Source organism: Dama dama, chromosome 12 (genome assembly GCF_033118175.1).
Source record: "Dama dama isolate Ldn47 chromosome 12, ASM3311817v1, whole genome shotgun sequence".
Lineage (NCBI taxonomy): Eukaryota > Metazoa > Chordata > Mammalia > Artiodactyla > Cervidae > Dama > Dama dama.
In genome coordinates, this window is record NC_083692.1 from 89,819,348 (window position 1) to 89,844,310 (window position 24,963).

At 38.0% G+C, this 24,963-nt stretch overlaps 1 protein-coding gene and 1 non-coding gene across 4 annotated transcripts; one reads left to right on the top strand and one right to left on the bottom strand.

The window, feature by feature from the left end:
• Positions 1-563: 563 nt before the first annotated feature.
• Positions 564-24,837, top strand: PSMC6 (proteasome 26S subunit, ATPase 6). Of its 3 annotated transcripts, XR_009695193.1 has the most exons (15): positions 564-719; positions 1,704-1,783; positions 1,874-1,913; positions 2,160-2,212; positions 5,213-5,280; positions 5,525-5,639; positions 9,022-9,109; positions 10,423-10,484; positions 10,567-10,690; positions 11,047-11,108; positions 12,526-12,646; positions 12,791-12,871; positions 20,706-20,777; positions 23,279-23,479; positions 24,341-24,837. XR_009695193.1 is itself a non-coding variant. In XM_061158079.1 (14 exons), exons 1-14 carry the CDS (start codon positions 593-595, stop codon positions 24,457-24,459), a joined length of 1,212 nt encoding a protein of 403 aa, XP_061014062.1. In that variant the 5' UTR covers positions 564-592; the 3' UTR covers positions 24,460-24,837. The 3 variants fall into 3 exon arrangements, 2 of the variants coding, with proteins under 2 accessions (XP_061014062.1, XP_061014063.1); XM_061158079.1 differs by lacking the exon at positions 23,279-23,479; XM_061158080.1 differs by lacking the exons at positions 23,279-23,479; positions 24,341-24,837 and adding an exon at positions 23,747-24,334.
• LOC133067480 (U6 spliceosomal RNA) lies at positions 4,646-4,752 on the bottom strand. The gene has a single exon (XR_009695272.1). It is a non-coding gene; the product is annotated as a U6 spliceosomal RNA (small nuclear RNA).
• Positions 24,838-24,963: the final 126 nt, after the last annotated feature.

The following is a 24,963-nucleotide window of genomic DNA, read 5'->3' on the forward strand; positions in this document are numbered from 1 at the left end:
CAGGGTTGGTGATGGACAGGGAGGCCTGGCATGCTGCGGTTCATGGGGTCGCAAAGAGTCGGACACGACTGAGCGACTGACCTGAACTGAACAGCATTTATTACACTTTGAAATCTTTTTTTTTTTTTTTTTATCTTCCCACCAGAGCAAATCCTTAGGACTTCATTCACTGAGTGAAGAAATAAATCAATAGCTAACTCCTTCTGTACCTGGAGATACTGGATAGTATTGTGTTATATCAACAAGCTATCTGTGTTACATCGATAAGCCATCATCGCTACTTAGAGAAATATGTATATTCTCTATTTTATTCTCATATTAGTTTATTACAAAGTCTTTAGTGGTTCCAGGACAGCATGACTTAAAAACACCAAGGCTTCTCAGGGAACAGCGCCCTGCTCTACCCAGGCCGACCAGCAGGGGACGGTATAGGTGGAGGTCTCCTTCCGCGGGTTCCGGCGCCCTAGGCGCAGAAATTGGAGAAGTGGAGTGCAGAGGAGGAGCCAACCGGAAGGGGCGGGGTCACCTGGGAACCTGCCCTTCCAGGGAGGCTCTCCTCCCTCGCCCCGCCCCTTCCCCCGCCCGGGCGGCCATGGCCATTCCCGGCATCCCCTATGAGCGACGGCTTCTCATCATGGCGGACCCTAGAGATAAGGCGCTTCAGGACTACCGCAAGAAACTGCTGGAGCACAAAGAGATTGACGGCCGTCTCAAGGAGTGTGAGTGCACCTTTCTTAACACATAATGTCGTACCTGGACCCGCTTCTGTCTCTGACAAAGCGGAGGCCTTTTGCCGAGTTCGGCAACCGAGTCCCGGGGATGAGAAGGCCTCGGTCCAGGGACAAGGCGCTTTGTCATTCCGCGGAGAACTTGGGAAGCCGAGCCTTTTCGGGCGTGGAAATGGTCTAGTCTGGTGTAGGTAACAGACAGAACACCTCCAGTTCTGAGATGAACTTGGAAAATGACCCGAGAAAGAGTGGGGAAGAAGTTGGTCAGAGATGTTTCCCAGGTTGAGGTGCAAGGAGTGCAGTGTTGGTGGAGCCCCGGGACCCGGAGCGGGGAAAAGACTTGAGTCAAAGAGGCTCAAGCAAGAGATGAGATTCTCGGCGGGGGTTGGCTTGTTAGTGGAGTGGAAAGCCGAACATGGGGTTTAAGGGATAAGGCGTATCCGTCAGTAATAGCCCTCTTCGTCTTTACTCGTGTTTTTGAATTGTCCTGCATTAAATACACACGTTTCCCTTGCCTCCTGAACTAAATAAAAGAGTTTTGTATTTTTTCTTAATGCACCGTCACCGACGTAATGAATGAAAACCTTAACCATAATTCTGTGGAGCTTTATTTAGGTTAAAAAGCCAGAGGATAACAGTCCATGTAGATAGATGAAGTGAGGAGGGTCTAACTCTTATTATTCGGATTTGTAATCTCAGATCCGGAAATGTCAGAAGGTCTGTATCTGTTAAGAATGTTACCTAAAATGTGCTCAAAGAAGTAAGTATTGCCGATCAAGAAAATAAAAATACGTGCTTTCTCTGTAATATTTCGTTTTGAAACATGTCATCTACAAACAGCATTGTTACTTTTGTGTGGTTTGATACAGTGAGTAAAAAATAAATGTAAAGTGAAACAGACAAAAATTAAGATTTGGTGGCTTAAACTCGCGAAGATTACTTAATTTTAAAAATGTTCAAATTATATTATTTCAGTAAGGGAACAATTAAAAGAACTTACCAAGCAGTATGAAAAATCTGAAAATGATCTGAAGGCTCTACAAAGTGTTGGGCAGGTAGGTAATGGAGTTGGGGATGTAGAGGGTGATGGTGGTTTATTTTTTTAGCTCTTGGCAAAAAATAATGTTCTCTTTTTTCTTTATTAGATTGTGGGTGAAGTACTTAAGCAGTTAACTGAAGAAAAATGTAAGTGTATTAGATTGTTAGTAAAGAGAAAAAGAACAGGCTTACCTCCTTTCTGTCACGATCTTTGAATGCTTATTGCTTAAATGATTATAATGAAGGTAGATGATATTCTTGCATAGACTGAGTTTTCTTTCAAGTCTTGTCCTTGGAAAACAGAAATAAAACTCAGCCTGCCATCAATGTGGATATATTTAGTTTTACTTTCTGTGTTTCAATTTGTTTTTTCATTTCTTTTTTCCCCTTTAGTCATTGTTAAAGCTACAAATGGACCGAGATATGTTGTGGGTTGTCGTCGACAGGTAACATTTTGTATTTGTATAGTACTTTATAATTGACAAAAGTGCTTTCAAATAAGTTATTTAATTTTCCAGGTGGGCAAGTTAGAAATTATGCCCATAACTCCCAAAGGTGACTTGTTCAGATATAGCTAATTATTAGCAAAGCCTAAACTCAAACCATGGATTTGACTCCTGGTGAACTGAACTGAGAGCTCAGTTGTGTCCCACTGTTTGTGACCCCATGGACTATACCGTCTGTGTAATTCTCCAGGCCAGAATACTGGAGTGGGTAGCCTTTTCCCTTCTCCAGGGGATCTTCCCAACCCAGGGATCGAACCCAGGTCTTCTGCATTGCAAGCAGATTCTTACCAGCTGAGCCATCCTGGTAGTCTACTTTTCTAATTGATTGCATGAGCTCAGTCAGCTCTACACACAGAGAAATCAAAGAATCTTAGAACTGAAAAATAACTGATTATTTTAATGTCTCTTTTTGAAGAAGACTTAAAAGTATTAAACCTTATAAATTACACTTTAGACATTCAGAAATATTACTTGTCAACTTTACTATAGGTTAAATTGATTTTGTATGAATTGGTTTAGATTAAAATAAGCAAATTAAAAGAACTCCAAGTTTTATTTTGCAGTCAAAAACTGACAAATAGATTTGAATTATTTAGTAAACATGGAAGGCAATTTATGTACTGCTCTTTTCTTTAGGAAGTGTCTTTAGCAAATTTTTAAAAACTCACTGGAAGAGCTTTCTCTGAGTATTTGTTATATCAGGTTTGGGTTTTAAAACATTGATCCGACATGGCTATAGAATGGAATTTTACCCAGGGACTAAGTTCAGTCTTAAGATTTTGCTTACATATAAGTGGGATGATATTTTCTAAATCAAAATTTTAGATGCCTAATCCCACAAAGGATATTTATGTCCCTTTCAGGACCCTTTGGATGCCAGAAGTAGGCATTTAAAGATATTTCATGATTGTATGAGGGCAGTAGAGCATTTGAAAGCTGAAAAATATTAGAAAGGCCAGAATATATATTGCCTATAGATACAAATGAAATAACTTTCTATTGATCTCTGTTTAAGCTCTTGTTTCAAGTACAGTAGTCCCTCATCGGTGGGGGATATGTTCCAAGATTACCAGTGGATTCCTGAAACCTAGGCATATACCAAACCTATATGTGCTATATTTTTTACTATACATACATACTTATTATGATAAAGTTTCCATTTATAAATAAGGGAGGGGAAACTACTGTATCTGGGAAATATTTTAGTTTAATCCATTATATTAAACCTAGTATTTAGCTTGCTTCCACTTCAACTTGCTCTATCTTCTCCAACTCTTTGCAACTCCATGGACTGTTGCCCTCCAGGCTCCTCTGCCCATGAAATTGAGAACACTGGAGTGTGGTGCCATTTCTTCCTCCAGGGGCTCTTCTGACCCAGGGATTGAATCCATGTCTCCTGCATTTGTCTTCTGCATTGGCAGGCAGATTCTTTACCACTGAACCACCAGGGAAGCCTCCCACTTCATTTTAACTGGCACTAAATCCTAAACCAAGCACTCTGCAGAATTCTGTGAAAAGGGTTCAGTAATTTGTGTGATTCTGAAATTGTATTAACAAGCAGTTTTCTAAACTATTGAAAAGTAACTTTTTTTTGAGAAACAGCCTGAGCCTGATTTGAATCTCTGTGGATAGATTTTATCCAATTCTACCCAAATAAGTTACACTGCCTAAATATGCCAATAAATTACTTAGTATGATTCAACTTAACATGAAATATGTTTATCATAGTTTCTGACATGTAGCAAAGGCATGAATGAAGGTTACTGGGATTTTTTTTCTGTTCTTTAGAATTTTAATAAAAAAAAATCTCTAGAGGGAAACAGTGCATTTCTCCCTTATCTACTGTAATCATGGAGTATATTCTTCTCAAAACCATAGTTTTTATTTATTTATTTATTGTAGTGGTTTTCGCCATACATTGACATGAATCAGCCATGGATTTACATGTGTTCCCCATCCCGATTCCCCCTCCCGCCTCCCTCTCCATCCCATCCCTCAGTCTTCCCAGTGCACTGGCCCTGAGCACTTGTCTCCTGCATCCAACCTGGGCTGGTGATGTTTCACCCTTGATAGTATACTTATTTCAATGCTGTTCTCTCTGAACATCCCACCCTTGCCTTCTCCCACAGAGTCCCAAAGTCTGTTCTGTACATCTGTGTCTCTTTTTATGTTTTGCATATAGGGTTATCCTTACCATCTTTTTAAATTCCATATATATATGTGTTAATATACTGTATTGGTCTTTATCTTTCTGGCTTACTTCACTCTGTATAATGGGCTTCAGTTTCATCCATCTCATTAGAACTGATTCAAATGAATTCTTTTTAATGGCTGAGTAATATTCCATAGAGTATATGTACCACATCTTCCTTAAAAAATATGTAATGCTTCACGAATTTGCGTGTCATCCTTGCGCAGGGGCCACGCTAATCTTCTCTGTATCGTTCCAATTTTAGTATATGTGCTGCCCAAGCGAGCACAAACCATGGTTTTTAAAACAAATTTAATGGACGTACTTGTAAGATGGTTTCCTTTCTTTCTTCACAAATGTTCACTAAGGGATTTCTATACATATACTTTGGTACCAGCTTCCAAAGTCACTGTACTACAGTGCCAAAAGCAAAATGATGAGCAAAACTATTAAATAGTGAGCCTTTGAAAGTAAAACATTGCAGTCAGTTCCTGCTTCAAAAACAAAGTCATTGCCTCCTCAAATTTTGTGTATTAGGGGTTTCACATTTCACACTGAGATTGCACAAAAAGGGCACTTTTTTAAGGGGCAGAGGGAGATAACTTTGAATTACTGTGTGTTGTTTATAATCTAATATTAGTGTTCTCTCTGAAGGGTAAAAATGTTTATTTGGCTTCTAACTGTGCTCTTGTAGACTGTTATTCCCTCTTTCAAATGTTTATGTAACACTTTCTGTTTTATAAAATTAGCTTGACAAAAGTAAGCTGAAGCCAGGAACAAGAGTTGCTTTGGATATGACCACACTAACTATCATGAGGTAGGTTTCTTGTGCTATTTAGTTAACCTTTTATTGTCATAGAGGGAAGATTTTATCCAAAATAGATGCTTCCTGAGATCACTGAATATATTGCCATTTTTCTGGTTTTACTAATTTCAGATTAATTTAAACATGATTTTATAAGATCTCCTACAGGTTCTTGTATAAGCAAATCATTTATACTCTTTGTAGGCTGAGACAAAATACATCTTTTAAAAGAAAAGTACACACTTTATCATTACAGATATTTGCCAAGAGAAGTGGATCCATTGGTTTACAACATGTCTCATGAGGACCCTGGGAATGTTTCTTATTCTGAGATTGGAGGGCTCTCAGAACAGATTCGGGAATTAAGAGAGGTTGGTAGTGTATGCTTTGTTCTCTGAACTTAACCAAGAAATAGTACTGGTTTTAAAATACATGAAGGCCAGCGCCTGTGGTGTCTGGGTCTCTGGAGCCTGGACTGCAGTCTGGGGAGGCTGAGAAGGCAGATGGCAGCGCTCCCAGCTCCCCTCCTTGCCCCACCTCTGTCCTAGGGGCCAGGCTTTACCTGTGTGGTGGTGGGTAGGCTGTCTGTTAAGACGTGTCATGTACATTTGTATCAAAAATAAATAAGTGACCATGAAAAAGAAATGCCTGAAGGAAGAGAGAGGATGTAAAATTACTTTGTCCAAATAATGTTTACTGAATATTATATAAATAGTATTTTTGCTGAGAGAAAAATAGCTCTGAAGCTCTAGCTATAAAAATTACAGGTTTTTGTAATTTGGACATAATTTGGTGTTAGAAAAATCTTGCTCTTTTTTTGTGACAAAGAAGGGGTAAAAACTAAGAATAATTGATATATACTGAATATATTGAATAATGGATATAATCCAGTGCTCATGCCATCTGTTACTTTAATTATCTCGTAATTTACTTGGGTTGGAGCACATTTGGATAGTGTGTGAAATGTAGTTTTTCCTACAACCTCGTTATACTATTACCCTTATAATGGAGAAGGCAATGGCAACCCACTCCAGTACTCTTGCCTGGAAAATCCCATGGACAGAGGAGCGTGGTAGGCTACAGTCCATGGGGTCCCAAAGAGTTGGACACGACTGAGCAACTTCAGGTCAAGTTATAATAGAGTAAGTTATCTGTGCCTTACATATTTTATTTTGTTAAAGCTGTTTACTGTCATTTAAGAGAAATACTGGCTTTGGGTGGCATAAATGGTGTGCTGCAGTCCGTGGGGTCACAGAGTGGGGCACAGCTTAGTGACTGAACAACAGAAGCAATTACGTTCCTAGGTGAAGAATCAAATCAGGATTGCCTTGCTTCACAGCACAGATAGCTTCTTAACAATTCTCTTTTAAGCAGATTACATTGTCCTATTGATTTCATCCTAATTTAGGATGGAAATACTCAGGAATGAATTTGGTTAGTTAGAAAAGCTTACATTATCTGATTTCAGCACTTTAAATTTTCTGGAACTCTTATTAAAGGTGCAGATTCTTAAGCTCTCTGCATGGTTTTGATGTAATGGATTAGGAGTAGAATCCACAGGAATTGGCATTTAAACAAGCATTCTGGGGGACTTGCGTTGCTGTCCAGTGGTTAAGACTCTCTACTCCCCGTGCTGGGACCCTGGGTCCCAGGCCTGGTTGGGAAACAAAGATACCATGTGCCTCATGGTGTGGCCTAAAAAACAAAAATAAGCAAGCATTCCAGATGATTATGAAACCAAGCTTTTTAATTTTTTTTTTAACCATACTTGAGGAAGCACTGGCTTAAACATAAATAAAAGCCTTTTATTTTCACTTAGTAGTTAATGAAAGGGCAGAGACAGAACTGGTGCTTCATGAAACAGTGAAATCTTTTACAGTGGTTTGCTGCATCAGCCATAGGAGCAGAATCTCCCTCTCTCTCTTTTTCTCTCTCTCTCACACACACACACACACACACACACACACACCCACCCACCCACCACGGACATGCAGTCCCTTTTCGATTGGCAGACAGTTGAGAATATTAATTACACACACATACCATGGACATAGGCAGACAGTTGAGAATAAATTACACACACACACCATGGACATCTGCAGACAGTTGTGAATATTAATTAAACACACACACACACACACACACACACACCATGAACATGCAGTCCCCTTTTCTATCTGCAGACAGTTGAGAATATTAATTACACACACATACCATGGACATAGGCAGACAGTTGAGAATAAATTACACACACACACACCATGGACAACTGCAGACAGTTGAGAATATTAAACATACACACCATGAACAAGCAGTCCCCTTTTCCATCTGCAGACGGTTGAGAATATTAATTGCCCACAATTTTGGTATGTCTTAATCATACCTTATGTGCACAACTATTCAATAAAAGTTTCTCTCTCAAGTTACTGGTAAACAGTGGCAGACTTCATGATTTTAGGCTCCAAAATCACTGCAGATGGTCACTGCAGCTATGAAATTAAAAGACATTTGCTCCTTGAAAGAAAAGCTATGACCAACCTGAACTGCCTATTAAAAAGCAGAGACATTATTTTACCAACAAAGGTCTGTCTGTTCAAAGCTATGGTTTTTCCAGTAGTCATGTATGGATGTGAGAGTTAGACTATAAAGAAAACTGAGTGCTAAAGAATTGATGCTTTTGAAGTGTGGTGTTGGAGAATACTTTGGAGAGTCCCTTGGACTGCAAGGAGATCCAACCAGTCCATCCTAAAGGAAATCAGTCCTGAATATTCATTGGAAGGACTGAAGCTGAAGCTGACACTCAAATACTTTAGCCACCTAATGTGAAGAACTGACTCACTAGAAAAGACCCTGGTGTTGGGAAAGATTGAAAGTGGGAGAAGAGGATGACAGGATGAGATGGTTGGATGGCATCAACAACGCAATGGACTTGAGTTTGAGCAAGCTACAGGAGTTGGTGCTGGACAGGGAAGCCTGGCATGCTGCAGTCCATGGGGTCGCAGAAAGTTGGACACAGCTGAGCAACTGAACTGAACTAGAACATTAAGAGCAGAATTTATGGTTTTGTTAAGACTACTATGACAAAATGCCAACCTAAGAAAATTTTAAATAACATTTCTTTTAGTGGAAATTTTATAATAATTTTTGTTGTATTCAAATGCAAAATAGTGTGGATCTTTTTGGGTTTTTTTGCTTAACTGATTTTTTTGTAGTATAATGTTTTTGTTGATGCATAATTTATATTCAGTGAAATTTTAAATGTACACGTTTTTAAATGTACAGTTCAAGTATGTTTTGACAGGTTATATGCCTGTGCAACCATCACTCCCGCCAAGTGTGTGGTTATTTTAACAAGTGTGCTAAATAAGTAGTACAAATTACCACATGCTTTTTTTAAAAAACGAGTATTTTTATGTTTTTATTTGACTGTCCTCATCTTAATTGTAGCATGCAGGATTTAGTTCCCCAGCCCAGTCTTCTGCATTGAGAGTGTGGAGTCTTAGGCACTGGACCACCAGGAAAGTTCCGCCACATGCTTTTTAATTAATTTTTAAAATATTTTAAGCTGTTTAGATTTAAGAGATATCTTACATCTGCCTGAAAAAAGACCTCTAATATAAATGGTTTTACATAGCACCAAATTCTGGATCTATTATGAATTATGCGTGTACGTAACAGCTAATACTGTACTTAAAATATTTGAAAGTACGTTAAAATGTTAACTCTTTAAGAAACCTGCAACTTCTTTTCTAGGTAATAGAATTACCTCTTACAAACCCAGAATTATTCCAGCGTGTAGGAATAATACCTCCAAAAGGCTGTTTGTTATATGGACCACCAGGTTGGTATTAAGCTACGTCTATCTCAGTATGAATCAATGAATAAAACAATAAGATGGAAATATTTAATGTCACCATTTCAGCCTTCATTCTGTTCAGGGTAAGGAGGCAACTGGAGATGTGTGTCTAAAATTTTCTTAGGCTTGCTTAGTCTTATGTTTCATTAAGTATATATCTTAACATGCTGTGTGATTCTAGCCAGTTGTCCCGTGTGGTTCACAGACCTCTGGGTATCCCAGAGATGCTTTCAGGGCATCTGCCAGGTCAGAACTTACTCTTGTAATACTAAGATGTCAACACATTAAAAAAGGCAGCTAACATCTGTGCTGATGGTGCAAGGCTGCTTATGATGTAGCATGAATCAATTATGTCAATGGCACAAAATATTACAATAGTCACTGTCTTTGTGGCCACTCAACATGTGCAGTATGAAAAGAGGCCAGTTTCACTTTAAAATGTCCTTGATAAACTTGTAAAAATATGAACTTTTGATCCTCGAATAATGTCTTGTATTTTGTGAGGAAATGGAAAATACTTTAAAATACTTCTGTTGCATTCTTAATATGGTAGATATCTCCAAGAAAACCATTTGTGCAGTTATTCAGTTGTCTGCTAAATTCACTGCTTCTCACAGAGTACCATTTTACTTGAAAGGAAAATTTGCAATTAATTATCAGACTGGTTATTGGTAACCTTGCACATATTTTTTTAAAAATGAATGAAGTTAGCCAATCATGTTAAACAACTGACTCCATCTGTAACCGTTGATAAAATTGGAACTTTCGCACGAAAATTTGAGTTTTTGACAACTTTATATCTGGTACTGTGAGCTTGACAACTTTCTAGTGTGTTAATACAGGACAGGGTGAGATTGGTGATGGTATTAGCAAATGTGATTTTTAAAATACTGTATATTGGAAAATGCCAGTGTTTAGAAGATTTTAATAATCCACTGAATCAATAGTTCCAAATAGCCAATACTTAATGTTACAGTATCATACCTAAATGTCATATGTAAATATCATAAGTAAAGATTCACTCAGTGTGCAGTGTAGACCAATGGATTTTAATGTGCAAGTTTCCATCATAGGCTGTTAGTAAGTAGGGTTTGGTATATTTCTAGAGTTATGTATTTGGTTGGCTTAAAATAAAATTAGGATGTTTTGAATAAAATGGAAATTCTATTCAGGACGTAGCCTCCTTTTGCAAAATTTACTATTCAAAGGATTAGATTCTTAAAAGCTTTTGAAAATTTATCTTACTTTCCCTCAAATTTATATTGCTTTTCAAAAATTACTTCTTTTTTCATTGCCAGGTACAGGAAAAACACTCTTGGCACGAGCTGTGGCTAGCCAGCTGGATTGCAATTTCTTAAAGGTAAAGGGAAGATTCTTTGTGTAGTTGTTGAAATTAAATTTGAATTGTCTTATGTTTATCTCAATGTTTTTCCTTTAATCAGGTTGTATCTAGTTCTATAGTAGACAAGTACATTGGTGAAAGTGCTCGTTTGATCAGAGAAATGTTTAATTATGCCAGGGACCATCAGCCATGCATCATTTTTATGGATGAAATAGATGCTATTGGTAAGAATAACACTTTTTAAAATTTATTTTAAACTTTTGAAAGTGTTAGGAAAATTTTTTTAAATCTAAAACTTTTCCATCTCTTTTCACCTCTGATTGCAACTTCTGTGAAGTAGCAAGATGAATTGAATGTTATTTTTTTAATTCTTAAAGTTTAACCAATCTTAATAAATAAACTTTAACATTGAGAAAATGAGAAACATAACCAAAATCAATTCTAATTTTATCAGTATAATTTTTCTTAATTACTTTTCATCTTAATACTTTAAAACCTAGAACTAACATTTTCGTATTGTTTTCTTAAATGATGTTTAAAGAGGAAGAGTAACACATAAGTTTCCATATCATTATTTTAGGTGGTCGTCGGTTTTCTGAGGGTACTTCAGCTGATAGAGAGATTCAGAGAACTTTAATGGAGGTAATATTTGGTAAAAGTGGTTTAGAAGAAAATCAGTATTTATAAAATGAATAAGTATACATTGGATATTTGAAAGTCAAAATATGTTCAATGGTTTAAATGAAGAATGCACTTATGTATGAAATTTGAAAATACTGACAGGAATGAGCACTTTTCTCTGGCACAGTCTCTAGTAAGAAAATGAGTCCTAGAAAACAATAGGGATATCCACAAATTTTCATTTGATTTACTGCTCTACTGTTCTGTATTTTGAGCAGACTGACTATTTAAATATTTAAATTGTATATTCTACTTGTATTGTGAAGGTGACTTGTATTAGTTTTATTAAGATATTTTACAAGTTAAAAATATATTAAAACTGGTAACAATAAAGGAGTTGTGATTATGTATTAGGCTATTCTGAAAATTACTAATACTTTATTGTTGACAACAAAAGAAAGCTAAAATTGTTTTGATTATTGAAGATGGATGCTGGGATATTGAAATGTATATTAAAGCTTTTTCCCACTCTAAGTTTTGTGAAAGTGATGGCAAGATTTTAAACACATTTTCCAACTTCTATAAATAGATAGGTAGCATAGGTAACACATTGTCAGTTTCTGTCTCTGGGGGTATTTGAAAACTGTTTTTTATAAATTTTTCTGGTCTGCTCAGAAAATACACAGTATTTCAAAATTAGTTGTAGGGTCGTTTAGAAGCCTTGAATTGAGTTATTTTTAAAGCAGCACATGCTAGTTTTATTGATGTAGCTGATATGCTATTTAGCTAACATTTTGGGAATGTTAGACATGTTGACATGAAGAAATAGACATATTGTTAGATTAGCTTTGTTTTAAAGATGTTATTGAATGCAGTTAGATTTTCCAGCATTTACTCAAGGAAGCTTTAGAAATCGAAGGAAATATGTTAGGTGTCTCAGTATTTCTATGTATAATAGAATTATTTGAAAAGATACTTAATGGATTTGTTATCAGATTTGTAGAAAATCATTGCGTCCAGTTATGTTAATGTAAATTTTATATCTGACATACTATAAGCACTTGAAATGTTAGTTATTACTTTTATTTTAAAACTAATTCTATCAAAAAATTCGAACATTGGAAATCAGATCCACATAGATCTGATTAGATGGATGCCTTCAGATTTATTAGACCTAGTCTAATAGAAAGTAGAAAGGTATATATATGTAGAAAGGTATATAGTTAAAAAATCTGTCTTGGAACTTTTAGCATGAAAAATATATCCCTTTATGTTAGAAAAAAATATTCCATCAAATGATCATTCTGCACATCATATATCTATCTGTAAGCAATACATTTCATGGCTTTAGGCATATAAAAGTTGTGTCTGAGTTTTTTAATGGTTGGGCTATTTTATAAAATGTACCTTTGATTTATATTCACAAATACATTCTTAGCTACTGAATCAAATGGATGGATTTGATACTCTGCATAGAGTTAAAATGATCATGGCTACCAATAGACCAGATACACTGGATCCTGCTTTGCTTCGTCCAGGCAGATTAGATAGAAAAATACGTGAGTTAAATTTCTTCGCCTGCTGTCCATTTCTCTTTGTCTATGTCTATTTCTCTATCCCAAACCTCCTCCTTATGCCCTACTCTATTTAACAAAGAAAAAACCTGACTGTAATAGAATTTTTTATAATTTTCTTATTTTTAGATATTGATTTACCAAACGAACAAGCAAGGTTAGATATATTGAAAATCCATGCAGGTCCCATTACAAAGCACGGTGAAATAGGTAAGGAAATAGCTTATTTTTTATATATTCACATTTGGTAACCATGAAGCAAAATACTACTCGATATTATCGATAGTCTACCAAATTGAGTTTTAGATTCAGGAAACATGGTGTTCTTGAATTCACCTAATAGTTATTGAGCATCAGCTATATGCTGAATTGTTCTAAGTGCCTAGGATATAGCAATGAACAAAACAGACAAGTTCCTGCCTTCATATAACTTGTTAGCAGAGACAGGTGAAGTGAGTAAAATATTCAGTTGACTCTTGAGCAACATGGGATTGAACTGTGTGTATCGGCTTATATGGGGATCTTCTTTTTTAGTAAATGTTGTAGTACTACCTGACTGACTTTGGTTGAATACACAGATGCAGAATCATGGATATGGAAGGCTGACTATAAGTTATGCACAGATTTTCAATTACTCAGAGAGCTGATGCCTATATCCTTTGTGTTCTTCAGAGTCAACAGTCTAGTATATTCAGTTCAGTTCAGTTCAGTTCAGTCGATCAGTCATGTCCGACTCTTTGCGAGCCCGTGGACTGTAGCACGCCAGGCTTCCTTGTCTATCACGAACTCCCGTAGCTTACTCAAACTCATGTCCATCAAGTCAGTGAAGCCATCTAACCATCTCATCCTCTGTCATCCCCTTCTCCTTCCGCCTTCATTGTTTCCCAGCATCAGGGTCTTTTCTAGTGAGTCAGTTCTTTTCATCAGGTGACCAAAGTATTTGAGTGTCAGCTTCAGCTTCAGTCCTTCCAATGAATATTCAGGACTGATTTCCTTTAGGATGGACTGGTTGGATCTCCTTGCAGTCCAAGGGACTCTCAAGAGTCTTCTCCAACACCACACTTCAAAAGCATCAATTCTTCAGCGCTCAGCTTTCTTTATAGTCTAACTCTCACATCCATACATGACTACTGGAAAAACCATAGCTTTGAACAGACAGACCTTTCTTGGTAAAGTAATGTCTCTGCTTTTTAATACACTGTCTTAATTTCATGGCTGCAGTGACCATCTGCAGTGATTTTGGAGCCCCCCAAAATAAAATCTCTCACTGTTAACACTGTTTCCACATCCATTTGCCATGAAGTGATGGGACCAGATGCCATAATTTTAGTTTTTTGAATGGTGAGTTTTAAGCCAACTTTTTCACTCTCCTCTTTCACTTTCATCAAGAGGCTCTTTAGTTTTTCTTCACTTTTCTGCCATAAGAGTGGTGCCATCTGCATATCTGAGGTTATTGATATTTCTCCTGGCAATCTTGATTCCAGCTTGTGCTTCATTGAGCCTGGCATTTCGCCTGATGCGCTCTGCATACAAGTTAAATAAGCAGGGTGACAGTATACAGCCTTGATGTATTCCTTTCCTGATTTGGAAGCAGTCTGTTGTTCCATGTCCAGTTCTAACTGTTGCTTCTTGACCTGCATACAGATTTCTCAGGAGGCAGGTCAGGTGGTCTGGTATTCCTGTCTCTTGGAGAATTTTACACAGTTTGTTGTAATCCACAGAGTCAAAGGCTTTGGCATAGCCCATAAAGCAGAAATAGATGTCTTTCTGGAACTCTCTTGCTTTCTCGATGATCCAACGGATATTAGCAATTTGATCTCTGATTCCTCTGCCTTTTCTAAATCCAGCTTGAACATCTGGAAGTTCTTGGGTCACGTACTGTTGAAGCCTGGCTTGGTGAATTTTGAGCATTATTTTGCTGGTGTGTGAGATGAGTGCAGTTGTGCGGTAGTTTGAACATTCTTTGGCATTGCCCTTCTTTGGGATTGGAATGAAAACTGACCTTTTCCAGTCCTGTGGCCACTGCTGCGTTTTCCAAATTTGCTGGCATATTGAGTGCAGCACTTTCACAGCATCATCTTTTAGGATTTGAAATAGCTCAACTGGAATTCCATCACCTCCACTAGCTTTGTTCTTAGTGACGCTTTCTAAGGCCCTCTTGACTTCACATTTTAGGATGTGACTTTAAGTGAGTGAGCACACCATCGTGGTTATCTGGGTCATGAAGGTCTTTTTTGTATAGTTCTTCTGTGTATTCTTGCTTCCTCTTCTTAGTATCTTCTGCTTCTGTTAGGTCCACACCATTTCTGTCCTTTATTGTACTCATCTTGGCATGAAAATGTTCCCTTGGTATCTAATTTTCTTGAAGAGGTCACTGTCTTTCCCATTCTATTGTTCTCCTCTATTTCTTTGCATTGATCACTGAGGAAGGCTTTCTTATCGCCTTGTTTTTCTTTGGGACTCTGCATTCAAATGGGTGTATCTTTCCTTTTCTCCTTTGCCTTTAGCTTTTCTTCTTTTCTCAGATATTTCTAAGGCCTCCTGAGACAACCATTTTGCCTTTTTGCATTTCTTTTTCTTAGGAATGGTCTTGATCACTGCCTCCTATACAATGTCACGAACCTCTGTCCATAGTTCTTCAGGCACTCTATCAGATATAATCCCTTGAATCTATTTGTCACTTTCACTTTATAATGTAAGGGATTTGATTTAGGTCATACCTGAATGGTCTGGTGTTTTTCTCTACCTTCTTCAATTTAAGTTTGAATTTGGCAAGAAGGAGGTCATGACCTGGGCCATGGTCACCTCCGGGTCTTGTTTTTGCTGACTGTATAGAGCTTCTCCATCTTTCGCTGCAAAGGATATAACCAATCTGATTTCAGTATTGACCCCCTGGTGTTGTCCATGTGTAGAATCTTCTCTTGTGTTGTTGGAAGAGGGTGTTTTCTAAGACCAGTGTTTTCTCTTGGCAAAACTCTGTTAGCCTTGCCCTGTTGGATTTTGTAATCCAAGGCCAAATTTGCCTTTTATTCCAGGTATCTCTTGACTTCCTACTCTTGCATTCTAGTCTCCTATAATGAAAAGGGCGTCTTTTTTGGTGTTAATTATAGAAGGTCTTGTAGGTTTTCATAGAACCATTCAACTTCAGCTTCTTCAGCATTACTGGTCTGGGCAGAGACGTGAATTACTGTAATATTGAATGGTTTGCCTTGCAAACGAAAAGAGATCATTCTGTTGTCTTTGAGATTGCGCCCAAGTACTGCATTTTGCACTCTTGTTGACTATGAGGGCTACTCCATTTCTTATAAGGGATTTTTGCCCACAGTAGTAGATATAATAGTCATCTGAGTTAAATTTACCCATTCCAATCCATTTTAGTTCACTGATTCCTCAAATGTCAATGTTCACTTTTGCCATCTCATGTTTGACCACTTCCAGTTTGCCTTTGATTCGTAGACCTAACATTCCAGGTTCCTATGCAGTATTGTGCTTTACAACATAGGACTTTACTTCCATCACCAGTCACATCCACAACTGGGTGTGTTGTTTTTTCTTTGGCTCTGTCTCTTCATTCTTTCTGGAGTTATTTCTCCACTGATCTCCGGTAGCATACTGGGCACCTACCAACCTGGGGAGTTCATCTTTCAGTGTCCTATCTTTTTGCCTTTTCATACTGTTCATGGGGTTCCCTTCTCCAGTGGACCATGTTTTGTTGGAACTCTTCACCATGACCCGTCCATCTTAGGTGGCCCTACACTGCCTGGGTCATAGTTTCCTTGATTTAGACAAGGCTGTGGTCCAGATCAGTTTGGTTAGTTTTCTTTTGATTGTGGTTTTCATTCTGTTGCCCTCTGATGGATAAAGAGAAAAGGCTTATGGAAACTTCCTGACAGGCAGAGACTGACTGAGGGGGAAACTGGTTCTTGTTCTGATGGGTGGGACAAGCCCTGGGACAATGCTCAGTAAATCTTTAATCCAGTTTTCTATTGATGGGCTGTGTTCCCTCCCTATCATTTGACCTGAGGGCAAACTATGGTGGAGGTAATGAAGATAGTGGTGACTTCCTTCAAAAGGTCCCATGAACGCAATGCTGCACTCAGTGTCCCTGACCCCGCAGCAGACACCACCGACCCACGCCTCCGCCAGAGACTCCTGGACACTCAAGGGCAAGTCTGGGTCAGTTTCTTGTTGGGTCACTGCTCCTTTCTCTTGGGTCCTGGTGCACACAAGGTTTTGTTTGTGCCCTCCAAGAGTCTGTTTCCCCAGTTCTACGTAAGTTCTGGCGGCTCTATGGTGGGTTAATGGCGACCTCCAAGAAGGTTTATGGCATACCCAGATCTGCTGCACTCAGAGCCCCTGTCCTTGTGGCAGGCCACTGCTGACCCATACCTCCACAGGAGACACTCAGACACTGTTCTGGCTCAATCTCTGTGGGGTCTCTGGGTCCTGGTGCACACAAGGTGTGTTTGAGCCCTCCAAGTGTCTCTGGTTGGTATGGGATTTGATTCTAAACATGATTTTGCCCCTCCTAACCCTTATGGCAGAAAGTGAAGATGAACTTAAAAAGCCTCTTGATGAAAGTGAAAGAGGAGAGTGAAAAAGTTGGCTTAAAGCTTAACATTCAGAAAACTAAGATCATGGCATCTGGTCCCATCACTTCATGGGAAATAGATGGGGAAACATTGGAAACAGTGTCAGACTTTATTTTTTGGGGCTCCAAAATCACTGCAGATGGTGACTGCAGCCATGAAATTAAAAGACACTTACTCGTTGGAAGGAAAGTTATGACCAAACTAGATAGCATGTTAAAAAGCAGAGACATTACTTTGCCAACAAAGGTCCATCTGGTCAAGGCTATGGTTTTTTCAGTAGTCAGGTATGGATGTGAGAGTTGGACTGTGAAGAAAGCTGAGCGCCGAAAAATTGATGCTTTTGAACTGTGGTGTTAGAGAAGACTCTTGAGAGTCCCTTGGACTGCAAGGAGATCCAACCAGTCCATCCTCAAGGAGATCAGTCCTGGGTGTTCATTGGAAGGACTGATGCTGAAGCTGAAACTCCAGTACTTTGGCCACCTCATAGGAAGAGTTGACTCATTGGAAAAGATCCCGATGCTGGGAGGGGTTGGGGGCAGGAGGAGAAGGGGACGGCAGAGGATGAAATGGCTGGATGGCATCACCGACTCAATGGACATGGGTTTGGGTAAACTCCAGGAGTTGGTGATGGACAGGGAGGCCTGGCGTGCTGCGATTCATGGGGTCGCAAAGAGTTGGACACGACTGAGTGACTGAACTGAACTGAACCATCTTGCTAGGGCTTCTCCTTTGCCCTTGGATGTGGGGTGTCTTTTTGGTGGGAACCAGCAATTCGCCTGTCAACATTTGTTCAGCAGTGAGTTGTAATTTTGGAGTTCTTGCAGAAGATGAGTGCATGTCCTTCTACCTCGCCATCTTGACTTGCCTAATACATAGTTATTGGATGATGATAAGTACTATGGAGAAAAATAAAGCACGAAAAGGGGAATAGGTAATGCCAGGAGCAGGTATGAACATGTATACATTTTTGAATGGAGGTAGGGAGGGGGAAGCACAGGGAAGGCTTTACCAAAGTGATTTTTAAGTAGTGACCTAGAAGGATGTTTGGGGAAAGATCATGCAGAAGGATCAGCAAGTAAGAAGACCTTGAAGTAGGTGCATTCCTGGAACACTCCAGGACCAGCATTGAGATCCAGGTGTCTGGCAGAGTCATTGGGACAGTAGCACGTGAAGTGGGCTTCTCTGGTGGCTCAGCAAGAAAGAATCTGCCTACTATGCAGCAGAGGTGGGTTTGGTCCCTGGGTTGGGGAGATTCCCCTGGAGGAGGGCGTGGCAACCCACTCCAGTGTTCTTGCCTGGGAAATCCCATGGACAGAGGAGCCTGGTGGGCTACAGTCCTTAAGGTTGCAAAGAGTTGGTCACAACTGAAATGACTTTGTAGCAGCAGCAAGTGAAATAAATCATAGATGTAATGGGAATCAGGTTGTGTAGAGCCTTATTGAGGCCACTGAGTAGGAACCTTGGCTTTTGTTTTTAGTGGTATGGATGCCATTGGAGGATTGTGAGCAGAGGAATGATATGACCTTTTTATTATTTAACCTTCTATTGCAGAAAGTTGGAAATAACATAAAAGTAGAGATGAGTATCATTTTATGCAGTATTAATTCCCCAGCTTCAGTAATTAACTCTTGGCCAATCTTGTTTCATCTGTAATCTTTCCTACCTTTTACTTTCCCTCTGGATTTTTAAGTTCCAGGCATTATATCATTTGTAAATTTTTCAAAATTCACTTATGTTAAATAAGATCATTCTGGCTGCAACTAGAGGGACAAGGATAGAAACAAGAGGATCAATAAGGAGGTTATTTCAGTAATGCAGGCAAAAGATGATGGTGGCTTGGTCTAAGGAGGTAGCAGAATCTTTTGTACTAATGTGATTCTGGACATGTTTTTAAAATAGAGGTCATAGGACTTGCTAAGGAATCAGATGTAGGGTGTGAGCTAAAGAGAAAACCAGGAATGACATAGGTTTTTGACTCATGCAACTGGACAAATGGAATTGCCATCAATTAAATTTGAGGTAAGACTGGAAAGATTAAGTTTTAGAGGGAGAATGAAAAATTTGATTCTGGCAATATTTAATTTGAGATGCCAGTTAGATAACCAAATAAAGATGTTGATTAGTATTTCTTGGTGCATCAGTAGTTCATTGGAGAGGTCTGTGCTGGAGCCATAAACATGGGTAATGTCAGCATAAAAATGGTTCTAGGGAAGTGACCATGGATATAGAAGGGTTTTTTAAAGCTGAGCTAATTCCAGCATTAAGAAATTGAGAGGAAAAACCATCAAAGGAGACTGAGAAAGGATAGTTACAGAGGTAGGAATTAACCAGGAGCTGGTGGTATCCTGGAAGATAAATGAAGAAATTATTTTAAGGAGGGATTAATTTCCTGTCAGATGCTGACAGTGGGCATGATGATAAGAGTTCTGAGATTGGATTTACTACGTGAGGATCATTGGTGAGCTCATGAAAAGAAATTTCTTTGGAGTGGTAGGAGTGAGAGCCTTGTGCCGATTGGTGTCAGAGAGATGAAACCATGAGGCATTGAGTTTAGACGCTTCTTTTAGGAGTTCTTTAGCAAAGGGGAGAAAACATGGAGGTGCAGCAGAAATGGAGATTAGGAATTGGGGGAGTTTTCTTTAAAGTGGAGGAATTTACAGCACTTTTTTTTTTTATGCTGATGGTAATGATCTAGGAGAGAGAGATAAGTGAAGACTAATTGATGAATTCTCTGTGTGATTTCAGATAGAGATTAACATATTCTAGATTGCTTGACACGGGTGCCTTATCACAGATTTTCACATTGTAGTAGCCTTTGCTGTCTTTCTTCTTATCCTTCATCAAGTCTGTAATTGCTTACCCTAATCAGCAGCTCTTCAAGTCTGTCATGTGGACAGAAAGGTCACATAGCTATTATTATTATCATTGATCTCACCACTTGGAGCTTTCACAGAAACCAGAAAACCTAGCCAGTATTCACGCTAGCATTTAAAATTGTGCGTGATAAAATGATGTCTGATGACTTATTTTTGGTGTATTTTGTATTTGTTTTAATGATTAAATTCCATTGAGGTTACAGTTGGTTTTGAATGTTCTAGATTTGTTCAAATTAGATACTTGGTTACAGTTTGAGTCATAACTTGACAGATACCTGAAGTTCACATGTGTTTAATTGTGTCTGTGTGTAGAAACAGGTTAAGATGCTTTCAGATCTTGATTGTTTCTTGGTTTTAGAGTTTTAGAATTATGTTTATTTCTGCTTGGTGCTGGTTTACTTAACAGAAGTATTGCTTTTAGTTGTTGATATTGTGGAATATTGACACAGATGATGCCTAGCTGACTTATTTCAAAGCAAGCTCTTAAGTTAAATTTTCTATATGGTCATAAATCAAGTAAATGTCTACTGTAACTAATTTTTTTTACAACTAATTTCCAGTATTTTTCTTAAACAGATTATGAAGCAATTGTGAAGCTTTCAGATGGCTTTAATGGAGCAGACCTAAGAAATGTTTGCACTGAAGCAGGTAGGGATTTAAAGTACAGTTTTTACTCTTGATTTTTATTTGTTTAATTTGCTTAAAATGTGCCTGGGTTTGTTCAAATGCAGAGCCTGGACTTTGCAAGGCTTTGAGTGTTTGTTATTTTCTGGGAAATTGATTTCAAGAAGTAGGAGAGAACAGGGCAAGTGAGATAGGGAGAGGGAAAGCTGTTACAAGGGCACATCGCTGAAGTAACTGTTGTAGGCAGGAGGTGTTAGATTCTGATGAAGCTTCAGAGAAACGTACAGAATTCTTTCCAGGATTGTCTGGCTGAAATACGGGAGACCAGAGCATTTATCAGCTCTTATCCTCTGTTCCTCCATGGGACGAGATCCCCTTGGGAAAGTTAACTTCTTGGCACTTACAAATGCCTCTGGGTAGGGTACGGAAAGACATGCATGTGATAGCATGCTGTCCCTCTGGAGTAAGTCTGAGACCATACGGAACTATCTGCCACACCTGTGGTAGAAATCCAACCCGGCCGGCACTGGAGGTATCTGCTGCAAAATGGTTGACAAGCCTCCTGATACTAGTCAGCCAGTAGTTAAATTTGAAAGATTGATTTATGAGTGTTGTGTTCATGCAACTTGTGGAAATGTAGTTTTTTAGTGTAATTTTCTCTGCGAATTGTGTTATTTTTATTTCTGGTACCAAGTGGCTTTAAAACCCTATAGAGTCACTTAGATTTGTCCTCCACACAAAATTTTTAAATTAAAAACAATATCTGCAGTAGATTTTAGACTTTAATTGGTTTCATATGAACAGTTTTTTAACTATTACAATATGTGATTTCCTCTTGTTTTCATTTACCTTTAGCCTTATTTTTAACGTTTCTTGTAAATTCACCAGTGTTTAAAGAGGCTGCTCAGACAGGCTTCTCCATAGGAGTATCTTCATGGGTATACTGTGACTTAGTATCTGGATCAAAATCTGCAGGTCCAGAAACTCAGTAGAAGTCACAGTAAATCATGCTCACAAAGACTTATTAATAAGCAAAAATATTGAGGTAAACTCAGTAACCTGAACTAAAAGCAAAGCAAAGTGAAGTCGCTCAATCGAGTCCGACTCTTGGAACCCCATGGACTCTAGCCTACCAGGCTTCTCCGTCCATGGAATTTTCCAGGCAAGAGTACTGGAGTGGGTTGTCATTTCCTTCTCCAGGGTATCTTCCCAACCCAGGGATTGAACCTGGCTGGGTCTCCCACATTGCTGGCAGACCTTTACCAACTGAGCCATCAGGGAAGCCCACAACTTAACTTACAATATTCTCCTTTCAAAATCTACATTGGACCAAATTATTAGAAGATTATTTTGGTGACACTGAAATCCAAACAAAAGTAGCATTGTAATCTTAAAAGCTGATTCCATTAAGTTATATTCTTTTTCCCACATTTTTTATACTTTATTTTTAGCTGTTTCCCAATAAAGAATTGTAACTTGTGTGTGGATTAAAATTTAAGCTTTTTAGGCTTCTCATCTGGAGACATACTGAATTTCTTTGGTTTTCTTTTTATTCAGCTTCAAGCTTTTTTGGTTAACATATCTTTCTGTGAGTTAAAATGTATTTAATTCAATTCTAGTTGTCTTTTTCCATTCAAATCTTTCTTTTTGATTTCTGAGATTATTTTTCTTTTTGGATTAGAATGTATCTCAGATTCACTCATTCACTAAAAATGATTTGGAAACAGTAATATGCACAAGGTTTGGAAAATTAGCTTGCCTAATTTAATTACAGCCTTCTAAACAGGTTTTAAAACTTCGCCATTAAAAAAACTAGTCATTTCCATTCACCTAATTTCTGAGGATAGCCCAGAATAACTATTGCCAAGATTCCTTATATAGAAATCTTTAAAGGGAAGACCGGAAGCAACCCTTGAAATTTTCTATTGCAACCCAGTCATTTCATGTTAGTGAAAATTCAGTATAAGCAGATTCCTCAGTGAAAATAATAGTAGGATTCATTTATTTAGTAGATAATTTTATCTTACCAGTTTTAACTTATCATGAAATTAGGATTGTCTAAAAATCTTGGACCTACATCCATGACACAATTAATGTTTTTTAAAAACACAAACCTTTACCTCCTTGTCAAGTAGTATTTGACAAGTAACTTGTCAAAAATTTGAAAGCAAAAATTGAATTGTGGTATTTGAATATGAAAGTCATATTATCAATTTGTACATGAAAAAAAGGTAAATTTTCTTACATGAATAATGCCATTGGTTTTGTAAAACCCGCTATTGACTTTCTTTAATTCTTATTCTCTAAGCTTTTGATTATTAACAAGGAAAAGCTATCAAAATTACTGGAGTTGTTTTGTGTTTTCCCAAACCATAGATTGGAGAAGGCAATGGCAACCCACTCTAGTACTCTTGCCTGGAAAATCCCATAGACCCAGGAGCCTGGTAGGCTACAGTCTATGGGGTCTTGAAGAGTTGGACACAACTGAGTGACTTCACTTTCACTTTTCATTTCATGCATTGAAGAAGGAAATGGCAACCCGCTCCAGTATTCTTGCCTGGAAAAAATCCCAGAAACAGAGGAGCCTGGTGGGCTGCCATCTATGGGGTCGTACAGAGTCGGACACGACTGATGCGACTTAGCAGCAGCAGCTGCAAACCATACATGCGCTCCCTCCTTCCAGGGGATTGCTGCATGTAGAGTTAAGAAAGAGCTGCCTACAATGTGTATGTATTGTTGATAGTTGGGTTTTGTTTTTTGGCTTCCATGGTGGCTCAGACAGTAAAGCATCTGCCTGCAGTGCAGGAGACCTGGGTTTGATCCCTGGGTTGGGAAGATCCCCTGGAGAAGGAAATGGCAGCCCACTCCATTACTCTTGCCTGGAAAATCCCATGGACGGAGGACCCTGGTAGGCTACAGTCCATGGGGTCGAAAAGAGTTGGACTTGACTGAGCGACATCACTTTTACTTTCACTTTTCTTTGTTTTTTCAAGATGCCATTGGATACAGGGACTGTATGAGCTGGAGTTAAGTATCCAGATAATTGTCTCATTGTTTCCTAATTTTTGGTTTGGAAAATAATGCTCACTGTAGCTATGGAAATTAGTTGAACAGTGATAGTGGTTTTTAACAAATTGGAACTGATTGCTGAGAAGTAGTACATCTGGGTTCCTTCACATTCATTCCATAGAAAAACATTACATTATTTACTTTAAAGTTTTTTTAATTGAGATGTAGTTTTAATTGATATATAAACTAAATTGACATTTAGTTTCATGGGTACAACATAATAATTAAGTATTTGTAGATATTATGAAATGACAACCACAGAAAGTCTAGTTAACATTCCATCATCACACATAGAAAAATATTTTTCTTGTGATCTACTCTTAGCAACTTTCAAATATAAAATGCAGTGTTAATAAGTGTAGTCACCATGCTGTACATTACATCCCCAGGACTGACTTTTTTAAGTGGAAGTTTGTACCTTTTGACCACCTTCACCCGTTTCACTTACCCTTCTTTGTTATTTTATAATAAATAATCACATATTAAATATAGCAGTCATGTTGCTTTATTTTCCACAGGTATGTTTGCAATTCGTGCTGATCATGATTTTGTAGTACAGGAAGACTTCATGAAAGCAGTCAGGAAAGTGGCTGATTCTAAGAAGCTAGAGTCTAAATTGGACTACAAACCTGTGTAATTTACTGTAAGGTTTTTGATGGCTGCATGACATCTCTTGGCTTAATTTAAAAAAAGTTAAGGAAAATAATGTATGTATTGGCAATGATCTCATTAATAGCATATGAATAAAAATGTGTATGAATAACATTGTAAAAATTAGTAATTCAGTAATTCTGCTTTTAAGAAGTACAGAGGAAATTTGTATGTTTGTTAATGTTGCATTTATTGCAGCAGAAGTCAGAAGAGTATGTTGAAGCTTTTTGTATTTGCTGTATGAGTATTTTGTAAAACCTTGAAAATGGTTTGAGATAGTAGTACCAGGGAGCATTTCTTATGACTTATTTTATATCACTTGTTTTCCTCATCCTAAAAAGTTTAATAAAATCTGTTTAATTCAGTTCTTCTACAGATATTCTTGTCTTTTATAAGACTACATCTACTATGGTCTATTAGGTTCTTTAGTAAGTATAATAAACTAATAACCAAGATGAAGTTTTATTTAGATCGTAGATTTTTGAATTTT